The sequence below is a fragment of the Clytia hemisphaerica genome, unplaced genomic scaffold, assembly GCF_902728285.1.
Source record: "Clytia hemisphaerica strain Z4C2 unplaced genomic scaffold, Clytia hemisphaerica genome assembly, whole genome shotgun sequence".
Classification (NCBI taxonomy): domain Eukaryota; kingdom Metazoa; phylum Cnidaria; class Hydrozoa; order Leptothecata; family Clytiidae; genus Clytia; species Clytia hemisphaerica.
The window spans coordinates 520,688-537,477 of record NW_027104495.1 but is presented as its reverse complement, the minus strand read 5'-3'; the positions used below and the strand labels follow the sequence as shown (position 1 = coordinate 537,477).

At 36.7% G+C, this 16,790-nt stretch overlaps 1 protein-coding gene across 1 annotated transcript in view; it reads right to left on the bottom strand.

Moving 5' to 3' along the window:
* Positions 1-16,670, bottom strand: part of LOC136821649 (endoplasmic reticulum transmembrane helix translocase-like) — a 42,174-nt gene extending 25,504 nt beyond the window's left edge. Inside the window, exons 1-6 of the mRNA XM_067077858.1 lie at positions 16,336-16,670; positions 2,824-2,913; positions 2,246-2,436; positions 1,823-1,994; positions 824-880; positions 306-375 (exon numbers count right to left, since the gene is read on the bottom strand). Coding sequence (XP_066933959.1) covers positions 306-375; positions 824-880; positions 1,823-1,994; positions 2,246-2,436; positions 2,824-2,913; positions 16,336-16,602 — 847 coding nt within the window. The 5' untranslated portion in view covers positions 16,603-16,670. The remainder of the gene's footprint in view (positions 1-305; positions 376-823; positions 881-1,822; positions 1,995-2,245; positions 2,437-2,823; positions 2,914-16,335) is intronic.
* Positions 16,671-16,790: the final 120 nt, after the last annotated feature.

Genomic DNA, 16,790 nt, shown 5'->3' with positions numbered 1-16,790 from the left:
TTTAAGTGATATTTATCATCAACCATGCCATTGGGTGGCAATTGAGTCCTCCGGTTTCACATGGATCCGTAGCTCAATGGTAGAGCAAATGGCCGCGAATGACATGGTTGTGAGTTCGAGTCTTGCCCGACCAATGGTTTTGGTGGCTGGTCAGAAGACAACCGTATTCACTTCATCGTAATATCTGTTTTTTCATTTGGAAAAACAACCCCAGACCGCTTTTTTTTAATGATAGATTTTCACTTCGTTGACATTCCAAGAAGTGACATCTATAAAGTTGGTTGGGCACACATCATTTTACTTACCAATTGAACAAATATCTCCTGGTAGTAACTCGTCAGTACTGATTGGTCTCCATTTTCTATATCTGTATACCTAGAACATCAGAAATAAAACCAATGAAAGGTGACACGTGTTTGTATCTATTATTCTTGCATTAACGAAAACATGTAAAAATGACATAGTGATCATTTGAGATCATTCAGTATTTTAAAAATTAACTTTCAAAGTTCTTGATGAATCAGCTTAGACGCTTTACGCATTCATAAATGACGAAAATAAAGAAGTGAAGAACAGTGGACTCTCCATAATTCGAAATTTCTATCATTCGATCTAATTTTCAGTCCCTGCCATAGGGAAACCAATGTAAATACTTTCGATAATACTTTCTAATAATTATCTCTTTGAAATTGGAACAAATCAGTTTGAATTCAAATTAGTCATCTGTATCTTGGTAATAAAAACGTTTTAATGGTATTGTCCTAAAGAAAAAAATCAATTTTACAAAACAATATATCTTCTTTTCAGTTTAATGAAATCTTACTTGGATTTGATATGCTTTGCTTCCCATATTTCGAACTTCTTTAAGATTCCTTTGTTGCTGCAAATTTGAGGAAGAAAATCGATATGAAAAAATATAACCAAATTACCAAAAACCATGCCCCCCCCCCATTTTTTTACAAAGCAAAATTTTTGGTTGAAACCACCTTAATAGTTACAAAATTTTGATTTCAATTTGATTCATCCGATTTGAGGGGATTCATTTTTGGTGCTTCGACTTAGATGTTTTTAGACAGATTCAAAGGTGAAAATTGAAAAATTTTCTGTCGGTGCAAACCATGGTTGCGCCTCCTCGCCCAGAAAACTTTGACTTTTCAAATGATAAGGAAAGAGATAATCAAGTTACGATTACCACCATTTTCGTATAAATAAAAGACGTTTCTTAACTTCTTAATTCCGGGCCTTACTTTCAACCGATCAATCTTACACTTAAATATTTTCACTTGATGATGGAGTGCGCCAAAAAGGAAACAAACACCAGGGGCGCCAATTTTATAATTTGCACCCTCGAGAAAATTAAGCCAGACCGCTACTGCTCCTTACACTCTATATTCATTGGCCCCCACTTTCAATTTCATGGCTTGGGCCCTGCAATTTATGAATGTTTGATAGCATTGCTAGAGACAATTCGGAAGGTCATATTCATAGACTCAGTGAGTTAATAAGCTATTTCAGAAATAGTTTGTACCCTTTATTTTCAACCCTCTATGTTGAGGAGGTGCGAATTGGTGGTCTGGAAAGTAAAAATTCAGGGTGTCTGCTTTTTTGAGTGTAGAAATCCAGTAAAATGAGTTTGAAAATCAAGGGTGGTCAATATATTGAGGTTGAAAATCCAGTGTGGTCAGTAAAACGAGGTTGAAAATCCAGGGTGCTCCATAAAAAGAAAAAAAATCCCAGTGGGTCACATTTCCCAAAAAAGACCTCATCAACATAGGGGGTACAATTTTTTTCAGGAATAGCCCAAAGTAAAAATGAAACCTACCTGATGAACCAATGTTGCTTCAAACATTACGAGCATGAAGAGGGTGAAGAGTGAATAGTACCAGTACTCATCTAAACACCATAAACTAACACAAAACACTTGGAAAACGAAAAAAGGTGCCGTGGCACGCTCTTTAAACAGCTCCATGAATTCTGGAACATCCATTTCAATTCTGTTGAAAAATAAAATAATATTTTCCCAAAATATCTTATCATAGTATAGTCCATCTAATACCTGGTAATAGCTTTTTACAACCACCTATTCCCAATTCACGCTTTTAATTCATTGTTTTTGCATAGCGAAACAAAAATGTTTTTAAAGAACTTTTTTTAAGTCCTACTAATTCATTAAATAACAAGTACATGATAAAAGAAGAAATTTTTTAGTAGTAAACGTCCAGCAAAAATTATTAATAAATGATACCTGTTAAGACTATATTTCTTCTGAACGATACGGATTTCATCTTCCTCTTGAAACCCTTTACTGTTTTGGTAAAAAGAAAATTGCTCATTGATGGGAAAAGTGACTGGTTCAAAGCGCTTTTTTTCCTCGTAATCATAAAAGTATTGGATTTTTTGGAATTTGAATGATGAAATTTTCTTTCCAGTATCATCCTGAAAAAATTGAAAAATAGAAACCATCAGATTGAAAATAGACATCCAAAAGAGCTGAGACATCTGCTAATAATCAAAATGCCTTAAAATAATAAAACCAAAACTTGATGCTTGATTTCAAAATTTATCCAGTGCATTTTTGGATGTATATGATTCCTTGCAAATAATAAAACTACTACTAAAACTTAAAAAAGTATCAGTGGTCAAAGCAAAGTTTTCATCACAGACGGAAATAGACTTTAAACAACAGCTCTGGCCAGATTCTTCATGTTTTGTAGATTTTTGTTGAATTTTGAGAAGGAAAAGCCTCTTTTTGCACCTCGCTGAGACGGAAAAACTTTGAACACTGAAGTATGCAGGAGTATTTTGAGTGTAGGGAAAACTTACTTCAGAGTGTTCCAGTCTGACAATCTCTGGATACCCATTATTAAGTGTTGGCACTGCTTTCACAACATTTGCATCTGTAACATCTTTTACCTAAAAAGAGGGATGGTTTTGATGTTTCCATTATTCCGAGGGTGAGGGATGTTGACACGAGACCAACTTACATCATGCAGTTAGTTTCTTATTAAAGAATTCTGTGTTTCAGAAAAACAACATCAGTCGTCTATAGGTTATTTTGCAGCAGCAAGGGTGAGAGTTACCTGTAGCTGTAGGTAAGTTCAAGATATTAAAAAAATAAAAATTGAAAGCTTGAAACAAAAATAAAATGATTGATTTGGAGCCTGCAGTACCAAATAATCAACAAACAAAAATGATTATTTAACTGAGAATTGAGATAATGCTTTTGTTAGAACTTGATTACATCTGTACATGCTAAAGTAAAAATAATCAAGTTGCACATATCAAAAATCTGTGTATGAGATAATTACAAAAATTTCCAGGACTTTGCTATTCTCACCCAAAGATTGCTCTCTCATAAAAATGATGAACGTCATACACTAACTCAATTATATGTGCGGAATTATTAAACAACTTAAAAGTTGTTTAAGTTAGTTTTGGCATGGGTCAAACAAAGCTTTTCATCTAGGCTCAAAGTGTAGACTTTATACAGGGCTGCAAATAAATAATTTTGGTCACTCGGACATTATGTCCGAATGAAATCAAATTCAGTCGGTCAGACTCAAAATCCTCTCAGTCATTCAGTCGCCATAATTTTTCAACAAGCAGGATATATTTTCTATCCTCAATAAGAAGATAGCGTTTGAAAATTACACAGAAAGCTAATAAATTTAGACGCACTCTTGAAAGTTACGAAGAATTAGCGATTTGATAAAAGTGAACTTAGACAGTCTAGACTTAAAGACCTAATTCTAATAAAAATGATATTTTGATACTAAATGATATATCAGGATTAGAAAATAGGCTACTCCTTTTATCATTGCCTTTGTATCAATACAATGCTGACAAGTTGACATAGCACATCGATAAATAATCCCTGCATGAGAATTTTATATTGAAATCTACAACAAAAACGAAAGTGGTCTCTTCCACTGATTGCTTCATGGGGCTCCTTTACAGAATATTTATTCAATTTCCACCAATAAGTTTGGCACATTTCACATGTCCCTTTTTGGCACTTGTAGCTTTTTGGTGCCTTGCCCGGATGTAAATTCTCACCCTTCATAACACCTCTTCTTTATTTGTTTCAATTTGTGATCCTAAGGTATCAGAGACTATTTCTCATCTTCAATTCTCTGAAGAAAGCAGAAATTTAATGCAAGAGGTAGATTGTCAACAAAGTGCCGTAGAAAATCACTGAATGAAAGAAGAACTTAAAATCTGCAACATTTCATTTTGAAGAATTGGTGCAAAAAAGTGAAACATGGAAAAGTTTCATTTTTGTTTAAATTGAAGTGGGGGATTTGAAAAAATTTCTATGTTTAGTTTTTTTGCACAAACTCAACTATGGGCACCTGTTGCTAAAATGTTGGCTTGAAATTGAAAATAAAACCACTAAAAACTAACTCAACGAACGGCACTCAAATCCTGTAATCTTGATATAAGAGTTTAAGTCTATATATAACTCTTAAAAGTTGGAAGAGGCAATTAAAACAAGCAACATGCTGAATGATGATGATGAAAGCTAGATAATATTTAATAAGGCAATAAGGAGAAAAATGAAAACAATCAGTCAGACGATATAGCGTTTTGCGAAAATGCATAACACATTAAATTTTATCATTGATTGTTGATTGGGGAAGAGGGAAGAGGAGTAGGGAAAATAGAAATAGAAAGTTCCGGTTGCAAAAATCAGTTGTTATCAATAATGTTTTTGTGTGAAAAAAAAACAAACAAATAAGGAAAAAGTCAAATGAAAATCAGCAAAAACGGCAATTACCGGCATATTTCCGGCATTATCAGCCGGAAAAAGATTTCTCAAAAAAACAAACTCGATCATGTTTTGAGAATTGCGAATACGCATCTTTCTGCAAAAATTCAGAAAAAACTAAGGATGAAAATTTGAGAAAAAATGTCAAAAAACCGTTTTTCCGGCATATTTCCGGCATTTTCGGCCAGAAAAAAATGTTTTTCAAAAATTGGGCTCTGTCACATTTTAGGTATTGCCATCTTGCATCAGTGTGCAAAATTTCATAAAAAATATAAAGTACAGCTCGAGAAATTCAAGAAATACTGTCTTTACGGCGAAAAATAGGTTGTCAAATAGGTTGGCAATTTTTGAATAGTTCCGGATGTTGGATGTTGGAATTAGAAGAGGGATGTTGACATTAGATGGCAACTCCAGAAGATGTTTCAAATTTTGATTTTTTTTCAAAGCCTATCCTATCTTGTACCGTAACTTGGTCTAATGTCGAGATCCCTCCTCTAAATTCTGACAACCTTTTTATCAGATGAAATCAATAGAAAGGTTGAAACTGTTTTTCTTGGCTTAGTGGTCACAGAGGAATAATCCTTTTTCAACCAGTGATTCAAACTTTCATATTATTCCTGTCTCTAAAAAAGGGTGCGGGAATTAGACGAGGGATGTCAATATTAGACAGACTTACGGTAGAGCTTTGAAAAGAAAAATGAGGGGTCATAGGCCTCTAGAGGATAAGTGGTTGTAAAGATATTCAAATTTTAGTGTAAAAAATTTGACTAAAAATGTCAAAAAAAGGTTATGAAAATAGCTTGGAAAAATTCGAAAAATGTGTCAAAAGAGAAAAAAAAATTTACATTCATTTGTGATTTTTGAATTCCTCAACCTTTTTCTGATAAACATACAAAGTGTCAGCCTTCAACTACATTTTCCTCCATTTCCAGAAAAATTTTTCTCCCGTCGGAAAACAATTTTTAAAATGTTGCAAAAATGTTTGGCACTTTACCAATTTGCCGTCTAGCCCGAGTCACAGTGTTATATACCGCTGGAAAGCTTCTTTTAGGTCAGTGTAGCTCTAAAGCTCTAAAACAGCATCTAATAACATGAAAACCAGAATATGATTCTTCAATGGGAATCAAAACTATAAAGTGCACTTACAAACATCAATTTGTCAGACCTAAAAAAATTTATAACAGGACTGTCATCATTGACAATAAAACAAACAATATTCTGCCAAGAGCCTTGTAAACATTCCAACAACTTCCATCGAAATGATCTATCACAGCTCAGTCTACCCTTTTAGCGCGGTCCGAGGATTGAGCCGAGAACTCTCGCAGAGCGCCCGAGCTCCCGCGCGGCGCGCATCACGGGAATGAAAAACTTCAATCTGTCAATCATTTTCTCAAGCGAAATGTACGCGAAGCGATTCTAGCTTTACGATAGTGCCGCGCATCATCAATGGATAGTATTCAATTATCATTATCCCTTTATTTTCATTCCTAGAACTTTTGCAAAAAAAAGGAAAAATAGAAAAGTTGTATTTTTTTACTGCTCTATTCACATACTGAATTTGAAAGATCTTCTGTCTATGTGGCGTTTTTTTGCAAACTTCAAAAAACTGATTTTTGTCCCGCCTTTGCGGGATTTTGGCCCAAGTGCTTGAGTGCAGCATAGGAAACAAAGTCCAAATATGCGTTTCCCGTAATTTTTGTATGAAGAGTTAGGTCTACACTGAAGGTGGTCATAGAAAAAATGCTCTGTTCGCGTCGCAGCGGGTGTTGAAAATGCATGCGGGCGGACAGGCGGTCAGTAACATTCCCGTTTTTTTTAATCACGCCAGTAACTCAGGGGCGGGTGGTAACAAATTTTTGATGGTCGTCAGAGCAATTGAGAAAAAAGCTAGATACTTTATAAGAACAAATTGCTTTTCCCAGATGTTTTCCTCATCTCCGCACCTGTTGTTATATGAGGGTCGAAATGATGACTGAGACTACCCAAGGGCGGTTGAGGGGGTCAATGATTCAGACGACAGGTATTTGTAACGTTGTTGACGTATGTTCAAACTGAAAATAAAATATGATAAACTAATAAGTATTTGATTGATTGATTTAAAAGAAATAAATTTGATTGACAAAGTTAAGTCTTGAAATTGAATTGATTAGAAAAATAAATATTGAAAATGTTTGAGAAAATCTAAGTCCAGATGACCTAACCTAAGCATGCTGAAAATCCAAGATGGCTGCCAAAGCATGCTATGAAAACAAATGGCCACAACTGACAGGCAAAAAGCAAAAGGCAGAAAGAAAAGCAAAACCTACCAGCCTGCCAGCATGAAAGCATTGTGAATTTTTGTCTGATTTTCAAAGTCTGAACTTGACTATTGAAAGTATTGAATGTTGACCATATTGAAAAATTTGAGTTTTAATTTGAGCTCCTTACTCCTTGTGAGCTTGATTGTGAATGACATGAAGAAGCATGCAAGCCCTAGTCTAGCCTCATGTGGACTGGACACCAAAAAGTGATGACTCATCAAAATGGTAGAAATGTAAACAATGTATAAAATACAGACCTACATTGAAAATAAACATTACCAAATTGACCTACATTGAGTATAAAATGTAAACATTGACAAAAATGACCTACATTGAGTATAAAATGTAAACATTGACAAAAATGACCTGCATTGAACAAATATGATAAATTTAATGAAATGAAAATAACCTGAATAAATTTTTTGTGTGAATTATATAATATGAAAATTGACTGATTTTTCTACACTCCCCCCATAAAGACAAAAAAAAATTTTATTTGATTTTTGAAAAGTTCTTTAAAGTGTTCTTTCCCAATTCATAAAACAAATCAACTTCATCGACATGATTGATGATAACTAAATTTCGTGTGGAACGACGTGTCTCACGAAATACTTTCTCATTAGCATTCATATAACGTACACTAGCATGACGAGCCAAACCATCGGAACTAAATTCAACATTAACAACCTTTCCATACTGATACGTTGAAGATATTTTCGAATCATTTTTCAAAAATAAAACAATATCTCCAATTTTGATTTCATGACTCGTAGTAAACCATTTCTCCTGTTTCAGTAATTTTGGGACGTGTGACAAAAGCCAATTCTCAAACCATGAACTGAATATCTTACAATTTTCATCAACAAGCTTGCTCGGATTGCTTACAAGCTGAACTGGTTCAACTGGTGATCTTTCATTGTTTCGACCAAGCTTGAGGCGATTTGGCGTTAGAATATCGAGGTTTTCCAGATCTCCGATTGTACCCTTGATGGCTAAGGGCATATTATTGATGCTGTTGGCGATAGAGGAAGCAAGTGTCTCCCACTGAAGTGTAGATAACTTTTGTCGGTGTGCAACATTGATGGATGAATTGATTTCACGGATCTTTCGTTCAACTTTGCCGTGTTCGTTATGAGCACCAACAGAACAAACTTCGAAATCAACTTGATTACTGATGAAGAGTTGATGTTTGACGTCGAGATAGCTGAACCGCATGTCTTGACAGCCTCTAATGAGTTGACTGCCAGCGTCGCAAAGTAGGGTTTTCGGATATCCTACTTCACATGAAAATCTTGTGAAGCCAAGGATGAACGACTGAGTGCTGTAATCGTCCATAACTTTTATGTTTGTTGTTGAAGTTGTGGCACAGCAGAAAACGAGAAGCCATATCTTGACTGTAGTGCGTTTGTGGTGTGCTGAGTATGAATCGAATGGTCCACAAAGATCAACTTGAGTTGCATAGAAGGCGGGGGCAATGGTGAGATTGTGTCTGGAGACCGGTCCCATTGCAACGTCTACGGCTCTTTTCAACAGATAGCGACATCTTTGACATGATCTGCGTACCATCTTTACAAGTGACCGTCCCTCAATGATATAGGCTTGAAGATGAACAAATCGTAGAGTAGTTTCCACACCGGAGTGTTTTGCGGTGATGTGATACCAATGGATGTTGTTGACAATTGCTACTGCTACTGGTGAGAATTTGTCCAAAACAGGTACACGGAATGTTGATGAAGATAAGTCTCTCATTGAATTGGTAAATCTGCCAACAATTGTGATGTCATTAGTGTCAAGAATCCGACCGGTGTACTTCAGGATACCGTGTTGCTCTGATGTGATGTCCTTGATTCCTTTTGATGGTAGAAACTTCTTGATCTCTTGGGTGGCTTTTCGGAAGAAATAATTCTTTGCAGATGTTATGTCCTCCTCAACTAGGAAGACAAATGATGAATCAGCTTTGAGAGGAAGTGGTGAATTGGTTGGTGATTTTCTTCTTTTCCTCAATGCTCTGAAATATTTGAAGATGATTGCCATGATGTTCACGACTTTTCGAAACTGATACTTGAGCGGTGATATCAGGTAGTTGCTGAATTCCAGACGTTTGTTAACTTCATCCATGATCCTTATAATTGGGTTTGACTGCTTGGAGTGATGAACCTCAGAGTGATAAATTTCTACGGCTGCTTGAGACTCTTCAGATTTGGACATCTTGATATCGGAAATCTTGACGATTGGCATTTCCGAATAGTTGAGTTTCATCCAAGGATCTCCTTTGAACCAACGAGAATCATTATCGACATCAGGGATTGAAGGTCCTCTTCTAGTGCCAATATCTGCGATCATATGATCACTTTGAACGTAGAACCATTGATTGGATTGTGTGAAACGTAAACTTTCGATAACTCGGCTACGAACCCATTGTTTCAACGTCTTTTTGTCATTGCTGAGCCAGTGAAGAACGATTTGGCTATCGCAAAATTTGATTGCAGATTGGTGCCAATTCTCAAGTGATTTTCGGACAACTTCGCCAGTGTGTGAATTCAGTAAGGCAGCATATAACTCTGCGCGTGGTTGAGACATTCCTTCTGGGACAATCCGTGATCGCGACAAAACGAGTTGAGATGAGTAGGTTCCGGATTGACGCTTGAATCTTGCATAAATTGCGACACATACAAGGGATTGGCTTGCATCAGCAAAGTCCAGGGTCTCAACTTCAAGGTTGATAGCATCAGGTGGTACGATTGTCCTTTGATATTTAAGTTGGTTGATTTCTTGCATCATCTCAAAATTGTTGATCCAAAGTTTGCGAAGGTGATCAGGAAGCACATCGTCCCAGTCGAACTTTTGGATAACAAGGTCATGAAGATCAAGCTTGAACTGTGCGGTTATGGGAGTAACTCTTCCAAGAAGATCGAAAACTTCCCCGACTTTTGATGCGCAGTGACGTCTTGTTAGCTTGTCAGGGATGATGTTGGTTGATGATGCTGATTTCTTTCCTCTTCTCTTTGGAGCAAAGTTCATTTCCCCAATGTTCAATGAGATGACATCTTGCTTTGGAAACCACTTCATTCCTGCAACGGTTACACTCTGTTGATCTTCACTCATTGTCTCCGGTGGATCTTCTCCTGAGATGACGATACCTTTTAACTTGAATCCACCTTTGTTGACGACTTGTTCGAGCTCCTGAGAGCGTTGACGTGCAAGTTCGATTGAATCTTCTCCACTGACGCAATCATCTACATATGTATCATTGAGAATGATCTTGGATGCCTCTGGATACAGGTCTTGTGATAGTCTGGCAATTTCTCGGAGGGCATATTCAGATTGATTCCCTGCGGATCGAACACCGTAAATTAAAGTCTTTATCACCTTTTCCTCTGGTATTCTTTGTGGATCAAGCTCCTCTTGCCATACGTATCGTTGATAACACCAGTGTTCTTCACACAATTTGACAGTGTTGTACATCTTGGATACATCTGTGGTGAATGCAGCTCTGTGGATCAAGAAGCGAATAGCGATTTCTTGGAGAAGGTTCATGTTGTTGCGACCCTTTGCAATGATGTCGTTTAAACTGAAGCCGGTTGATGTCTGTGATGAGGCGTCAAATACGACTCGGCATGGGGTGCTGACTGATCCTGGCTTCCATACCGCTCGCCATGGGATGAAATGCTTCGTCTGAATCTGAAGTTGACGTTGAATGTCATTTGGCAAATTGCGTACATAATCGACAAATCCGAGATTTTGTAACTTCTTTTCGGAGTTGATGATATCCTCCTTGTCTTTGAGGTTCTCCTTCCTGTTGAGTTTGCGTAATTGTTGTTGATATACTTTCAAGGCTTTGTCTTTATTGGGTGCAAGCTTTACATCCGGGTTGTGAGTGAATGGAAGTTTTGCTGTGATGATGTTTGTTTCTTCATTGATGTGAATCGACTTGGCAATGAGGTGTTGCTCCACCTCTTCTTTGATGCTGATATTCTCGGTTGCACCGTGGCTCTTGCAATCCTTGCAGTTCCGACAGTTAACGCATCGGTATAGAATTTCACTACCTGTCTTCTCTGCAAGATCGAACATGTGATGTGATTGGACTTCTGGGTTGATGTCGAATTTGTCATTACCGTGACCAATGAATGATAGGGATGCAAAGTAGGTCAGCATTGGTAACCTCAGATTGAAGAGTGTGTTGTAATGCTTCTTGTGGATCTCGTCAAATGATGAATGTGGACCACCAAGTACACCTCTACCGTCTGGACCATTGAAAACAGATTCGAATACTGATAAGCCAGTTGACATTTGGAAGATGAGTTTGGGATGGACATTCAAGTACCTGACGCCAATCATGATGTCGACGTCTCCGCCAATGGATTGTGGAAGCGATGGGAGTTTTGATACATCACCAGTTGTTGAGTAGGCTCTTTGTAGATCTGATATTGCTGGTGTGAGAGGATACACTGGAAATGTTTGCGTAATCTGATCAAGGCATATACCTCTCATCGGGATCATGTCACCATCGTGCAGAGGTAGGTTGACAAGATAGATGCCATGTGAGGATTGAGTTGATGTTCCACCCACACCACCAATGTTGACACTTCCACTGAAGATTTGGGTAGCATATGATCCTAATCGGTTGACTGCAGATTTTCGAATGACAAAGTCACTGCAGCCATTGTCGAAGAATACTGTGAACTTCTGATTGTTGACCAAAATTTGTTGTAATAGGTAGATGCCAGGGCTTGAATGATGGATGTTGTCAGATGGCATGGCATTGATGTGACAGTCAGTGTGAAATGAGACTTTGATCTCCTTGACGAAGGTTGGAAGCTGTTGATTTCGATTGATGAATTTGTCTTTAAAACGTTGAAGAAGAGTTTGATTGTCATCTGTATCTTTGTGATCATCACAGACTAATACGTGCTTCTTAACAGTCCATGATGAATGACTTGGGTGCTTGCAGACAAATTCATATTGACACCTTCCATCTCTGTGTTTGCCTTCTGACAATTTTGCTCCGGGTAGTAGACATTGGAAGCACAATCCTTTGCGCTTCAGAGTTGACAGTCGTTCACGTGGAGTATTGTCGACAAATTGTTTACAGGCAAAATATTGAGTTACCATCTTCCCCCATGGTCCTCTTGTTTGAATATGCTCAGATGGACATTTGCCGTCGCAGAAGTAGCAAGCTGGTTCAGGGTCTTGACTTGGTGGGACATGATGACTTCCATATCCTGATTTGCCTGATTTTGACTTGCCATCTTTATCGTCTTTGTTGGTTGGGAGTTTGATGAGTTGCTTTTGCTGGAGAAGTTTGACGTCCTTCTCCAGGAAGATGATGAGATTTGACCACTTTTGTTTCTCAGTGATCTCTTCCTCACAGATTGTTGCTAGCCATTTGTCCAATCTGGTGTCGTCCAAGAGTTGGTACACTTGATCCAAACAATCGCCGTAGTAAAGTTGATTTTCAATTTTATGTTGCTCAGCAAGAGAAATTAAGTCTCTCAGTACTTTGATCAGTCCAGTGATAGTTCGTAAGATTTTGGCAGGATCGTGTCTGGTTTTGATTGGATCCAACTTCTTTATGTCAGCAAGTTTACGAGATACAAGCATTTTGGAGTTGCCATAAGCTTCAACTAGGCGATTCCAGATAATTTCAATGTCAGTTAAGCCTTTAACAAGTGATAAGGCAGGTTCAGATAAATGATTGTTTATAAGTAAATCAGGTAAGAGTTTCTTTGGCGTATTTCGTAGATGAACTTTCTCAAAATTTGATCTGAACGTATAAATGTCTATTGATTCATACCCTGAAAATTTTTCAATCTTGATGTTGAGGTTGGATTCTTTGAAAGATTTGTACTTTTCAATCTCTCGATCTGTAAACTGTTCATTGAGGTAATCAATAAAGGTTCCTTTTAGGTTGCTCAACTCAATGTACTTCTCACCAATTTCTGATATTTGAGATTCCAATTCCACGTTGGCTGATGGTGTTTTGAGAAGTTCTTGGTATTTTTCGGAAATAACTCGTAATGATTTGTCGTGATCTGATAGCTGTGATTTGAGATGAAGAATTTCTGTGTCGGACATCCCGTTAAGATTTTGGTTGAAAATCACTTCAAGTCTGTTCAGAAGAATGTTTGTGTCATCAACAATAAATTGCTGTGATTTTTCTTGTAACTTGGTTTGATCACCCAATGCCTTCTCCATTTGAGCCTGATGATTTGTCTTGTGATTTTTGCATTCAATAATGAACTCACCGACTTCCTTTATGGTTGAATCATAGGTTTTAGAGTGAACGTCATGAACTTCTGGATTGAGGACTTTTAGTTGGTTCATATGATGGCGGATGTCACGACGAAGATCTTTGAGTGATTGTATTGTTTCATTGTTATCAGAGTCTGAGCTTGTACTGATATTGTGTTCATTCATGATATCGGTAAGTTCCTCTAATCCGGTAAGTACATCAGTGATGAGTGCTGTGGAGTTGACATGGTGAAGTATCTCTTCCTTTGTTGGACTCTGATCAGTCATGATGGTTTGATAATTTGAAGATAGGTTGTGATCTCCAACTGATGAATCAATTTTCTCGACAATACGTCCTGTGTTGTTGAACATGGAGTAGTGAATGTCTTTACGTGTTGAACGCCTTGGTCGTGTAGTCATAGGTGAACATATGCTGTTTGAATGTTGTTATATGAGGGTCGAAATGATGACTGAGACTACCCAAGGGCGGTTGAGGGGGTCAATGATTCAGACGACAGGTATTTGTAACGTTGTTGACGTATGTTCAAACTGAAAATGAAATATGATAAACTAATAAGTATTTGATTGATTGATTTAAATGAAATAAATTTGATTGACAAAGTTAAGTCTTGAAATTGAATTGATTAGAAAAATAAATATTGAAAATGTTTGAGAAAATCTAAGTCCAGATGACCTAACCTAAGCATGCTGAAAATCCAAGATGGCCGCCAAAGCATGCTATGAAAACAAATGGCCACAACTGACAGGCAAAAAGCAAAAGGCAGAAAGAAAAGCAAAACCTACCAGCCTGCCAGCATGAAAGCATTGTGAATTTTTGTCTGATTTTCAAAGTCTGAACTTGACTATTGAAAGTATTGAATGTTGACCATATTGAAAAATTTGAGTTTTAATTTGAGCTCCTTACTCCTTGTGAGCTTGATTGTGAATGACATGAAGAAGCATGCAAGCCCTAGTCTAGCCTCATGTGGACTGGACACCAAAAAGTGATGACTCATCAAAATGGTAGAAATGTAAACAATGTATAAAATACAGACCTACATTGAAAATAAACATTACCAAATTGACCTACATTGAGTATAAAATGTAAACATTGACAAAAATGACCTACATTGAGTATAAAATGTAAACATTGACAAAAATGACCTGCATTGAACAAATATGATAAATTTAATGAAATGAAAATAACCTGAATAAATTTTTTGTGTGAATTATATAATATGAAAATTGACTGATTTTTCTACAGCACCGGAAAATCAGCGGAAAATTTGATGCGGGCAGGTGACGTGAATAGAACAATTTTTCGATGACCGCCTTAGTAAAAACTGGAATGCTTTAGCATACATAGAAAAAAAGTTCGAAGGGTTCAAAGTTCATCATGGAAAAATGAAACATTTGGTTTAACGTCAACAAAAAGTTGCGTGACTTCTGGAGTCGTTGCATTATTAGACCAACTTACGGCACAGAACAAGATTGGCTCTTGAATCAAGTTAATGGTTTTATTCATCTTTGCATTCAGACATTATGACCGATGACCGACACTTATTTGCAGCCTTGTTTATTACAGTATGTTATAATTTCAATCAAAACAAAAAGCACTGTTTTTTTTATTGCTATCCAAATTTTGCAGCATATTCCTTTGTTTATGAGTCATGTAAATCTTACACATTTCGGTGGGATGCTATATGCAATATTTTTTTCAAAGATCTTGTTTTTGCGGCTAGTTCGAAACGCAGGTCACAGGTCACAGGTCAACAGGTCACAGGTCACAGGTCAACAAAGTGCAGACCGGAAAAAAGATCATAACATATACATAACATAACATCAATACATAACGCATTAAATTACAAAAAGGTAATACATGTTATTTAGATATTATAAAATGACAATTGAATAAAATAACAACTTAGTGACACTTACTTACAAAAATAATGACAAAATCATAAAATATGATGCCTAACAAGATAAAAGCACGAAAAATATTTATTATACAAAATGTGATGTGGATGGTGTGAATGGATATAAAATGGCACCAAACAGAAGCTTGCAAGGTACGTAAGAGAGTGGTTTTAGAAGGATGGAACTAATTAATTATTCAGTTATTATTTTAATGTCTTAATGACAATTTTTGACAAAAATATTAACAGAATCATAAAATCTGATGCCTAACAAGACAAAAGCACGAAAAATATTTATTATACAAAATGTGATGTGGATGGTGTGAATGGATATAAAACGGCACCAATCAGAAGCTTGTGAAGTCCCTAAGAGAGTGGTTTTAGAAGGATGAAACTAAGGGGAAACTAATTAATCATTCAATTGTTATTTTAATAACTTAATGACAATGTTTGACAAAAATGTTGACAGAATCACAAACTATCATGTCTTACAAGAGAAAAACACCAAAAAAATTAAGCATACCGAATGTGATGATAACAATATGGCTGGATATAAAATTACACCAATCAGAAGCTCGTGAGTTTTCTAAGAAGGTAGTTTTAGAGCGATGAGTTTTATTATATGTAACCATCATATAACATTACAAACATTACAATATGTAATATACCTGTTATACGTATAATATGGTTTTAAATTTTCTGGTCTGCGTTATACACGGCGCAAACTGCGAAAGATCGATAAAAGCACATGGTTAAATTTTGATGTTTGAAATGGTTTTATATGGATGAAATCGCTTGAGAATTATGTTTTTGATAATTCTTTGTGTTTTCCAAACATTTTCCTCTGCAATGACATTGATTAGAGTCAACCTGTCATCACTGACCTGTGACCTGTTGACCTGTGACCTGTGACCTGTGACCTGCGTTTCGAACTAGCCGTTGTTTTTGTTATAGCCACAGCTTGACCCCCCCCCCTAGTTTTTATGATGACTTCGACAACACAAATGTTGTCCTTGACTTGGTGTCACTATCCTCCATTTAAAGCAAGCCTGGCATAAAATCTATTAAAAATTATATACAGATTGGCATATTGCTTAAATTTCAAGATATAAAATGATACCTTTGAACAAGTGAATCTTGCACAAAGATGCACTGACCAATGACATGACAAGCAAACAAGAACCTGGACTACGCCAATTACAGCAAGAATTATGCAGCCAACTTCAAAGTTTTCAAAGAATCCAAACTTGAAAATCCATGTTGGAAAGAAAATGGCATAAATTAAAAGAAATGGGGCCACATATGCATGCGACAACACATGACTAGTTCGAAGTAAATCTACATATTGGACTTCATCACTGATCTTTTCCACTTTTCCGTCCGCCATGTTTTAAGTGTTGTTGTTCTTTAGAGCCTCGGTCCGCTGGTCATTTTACAGGCTAAAAACGCCCGAATTCAACACCTTTCCGCCCAGGCGCTTTCGAATGTCATGGCGATAATCACGTGGGCAGTCGACCCGACGCTTTTTTTTTGATAGAACTACTTTCACTTTCGTTTATTTATTTGTTTGTTTAT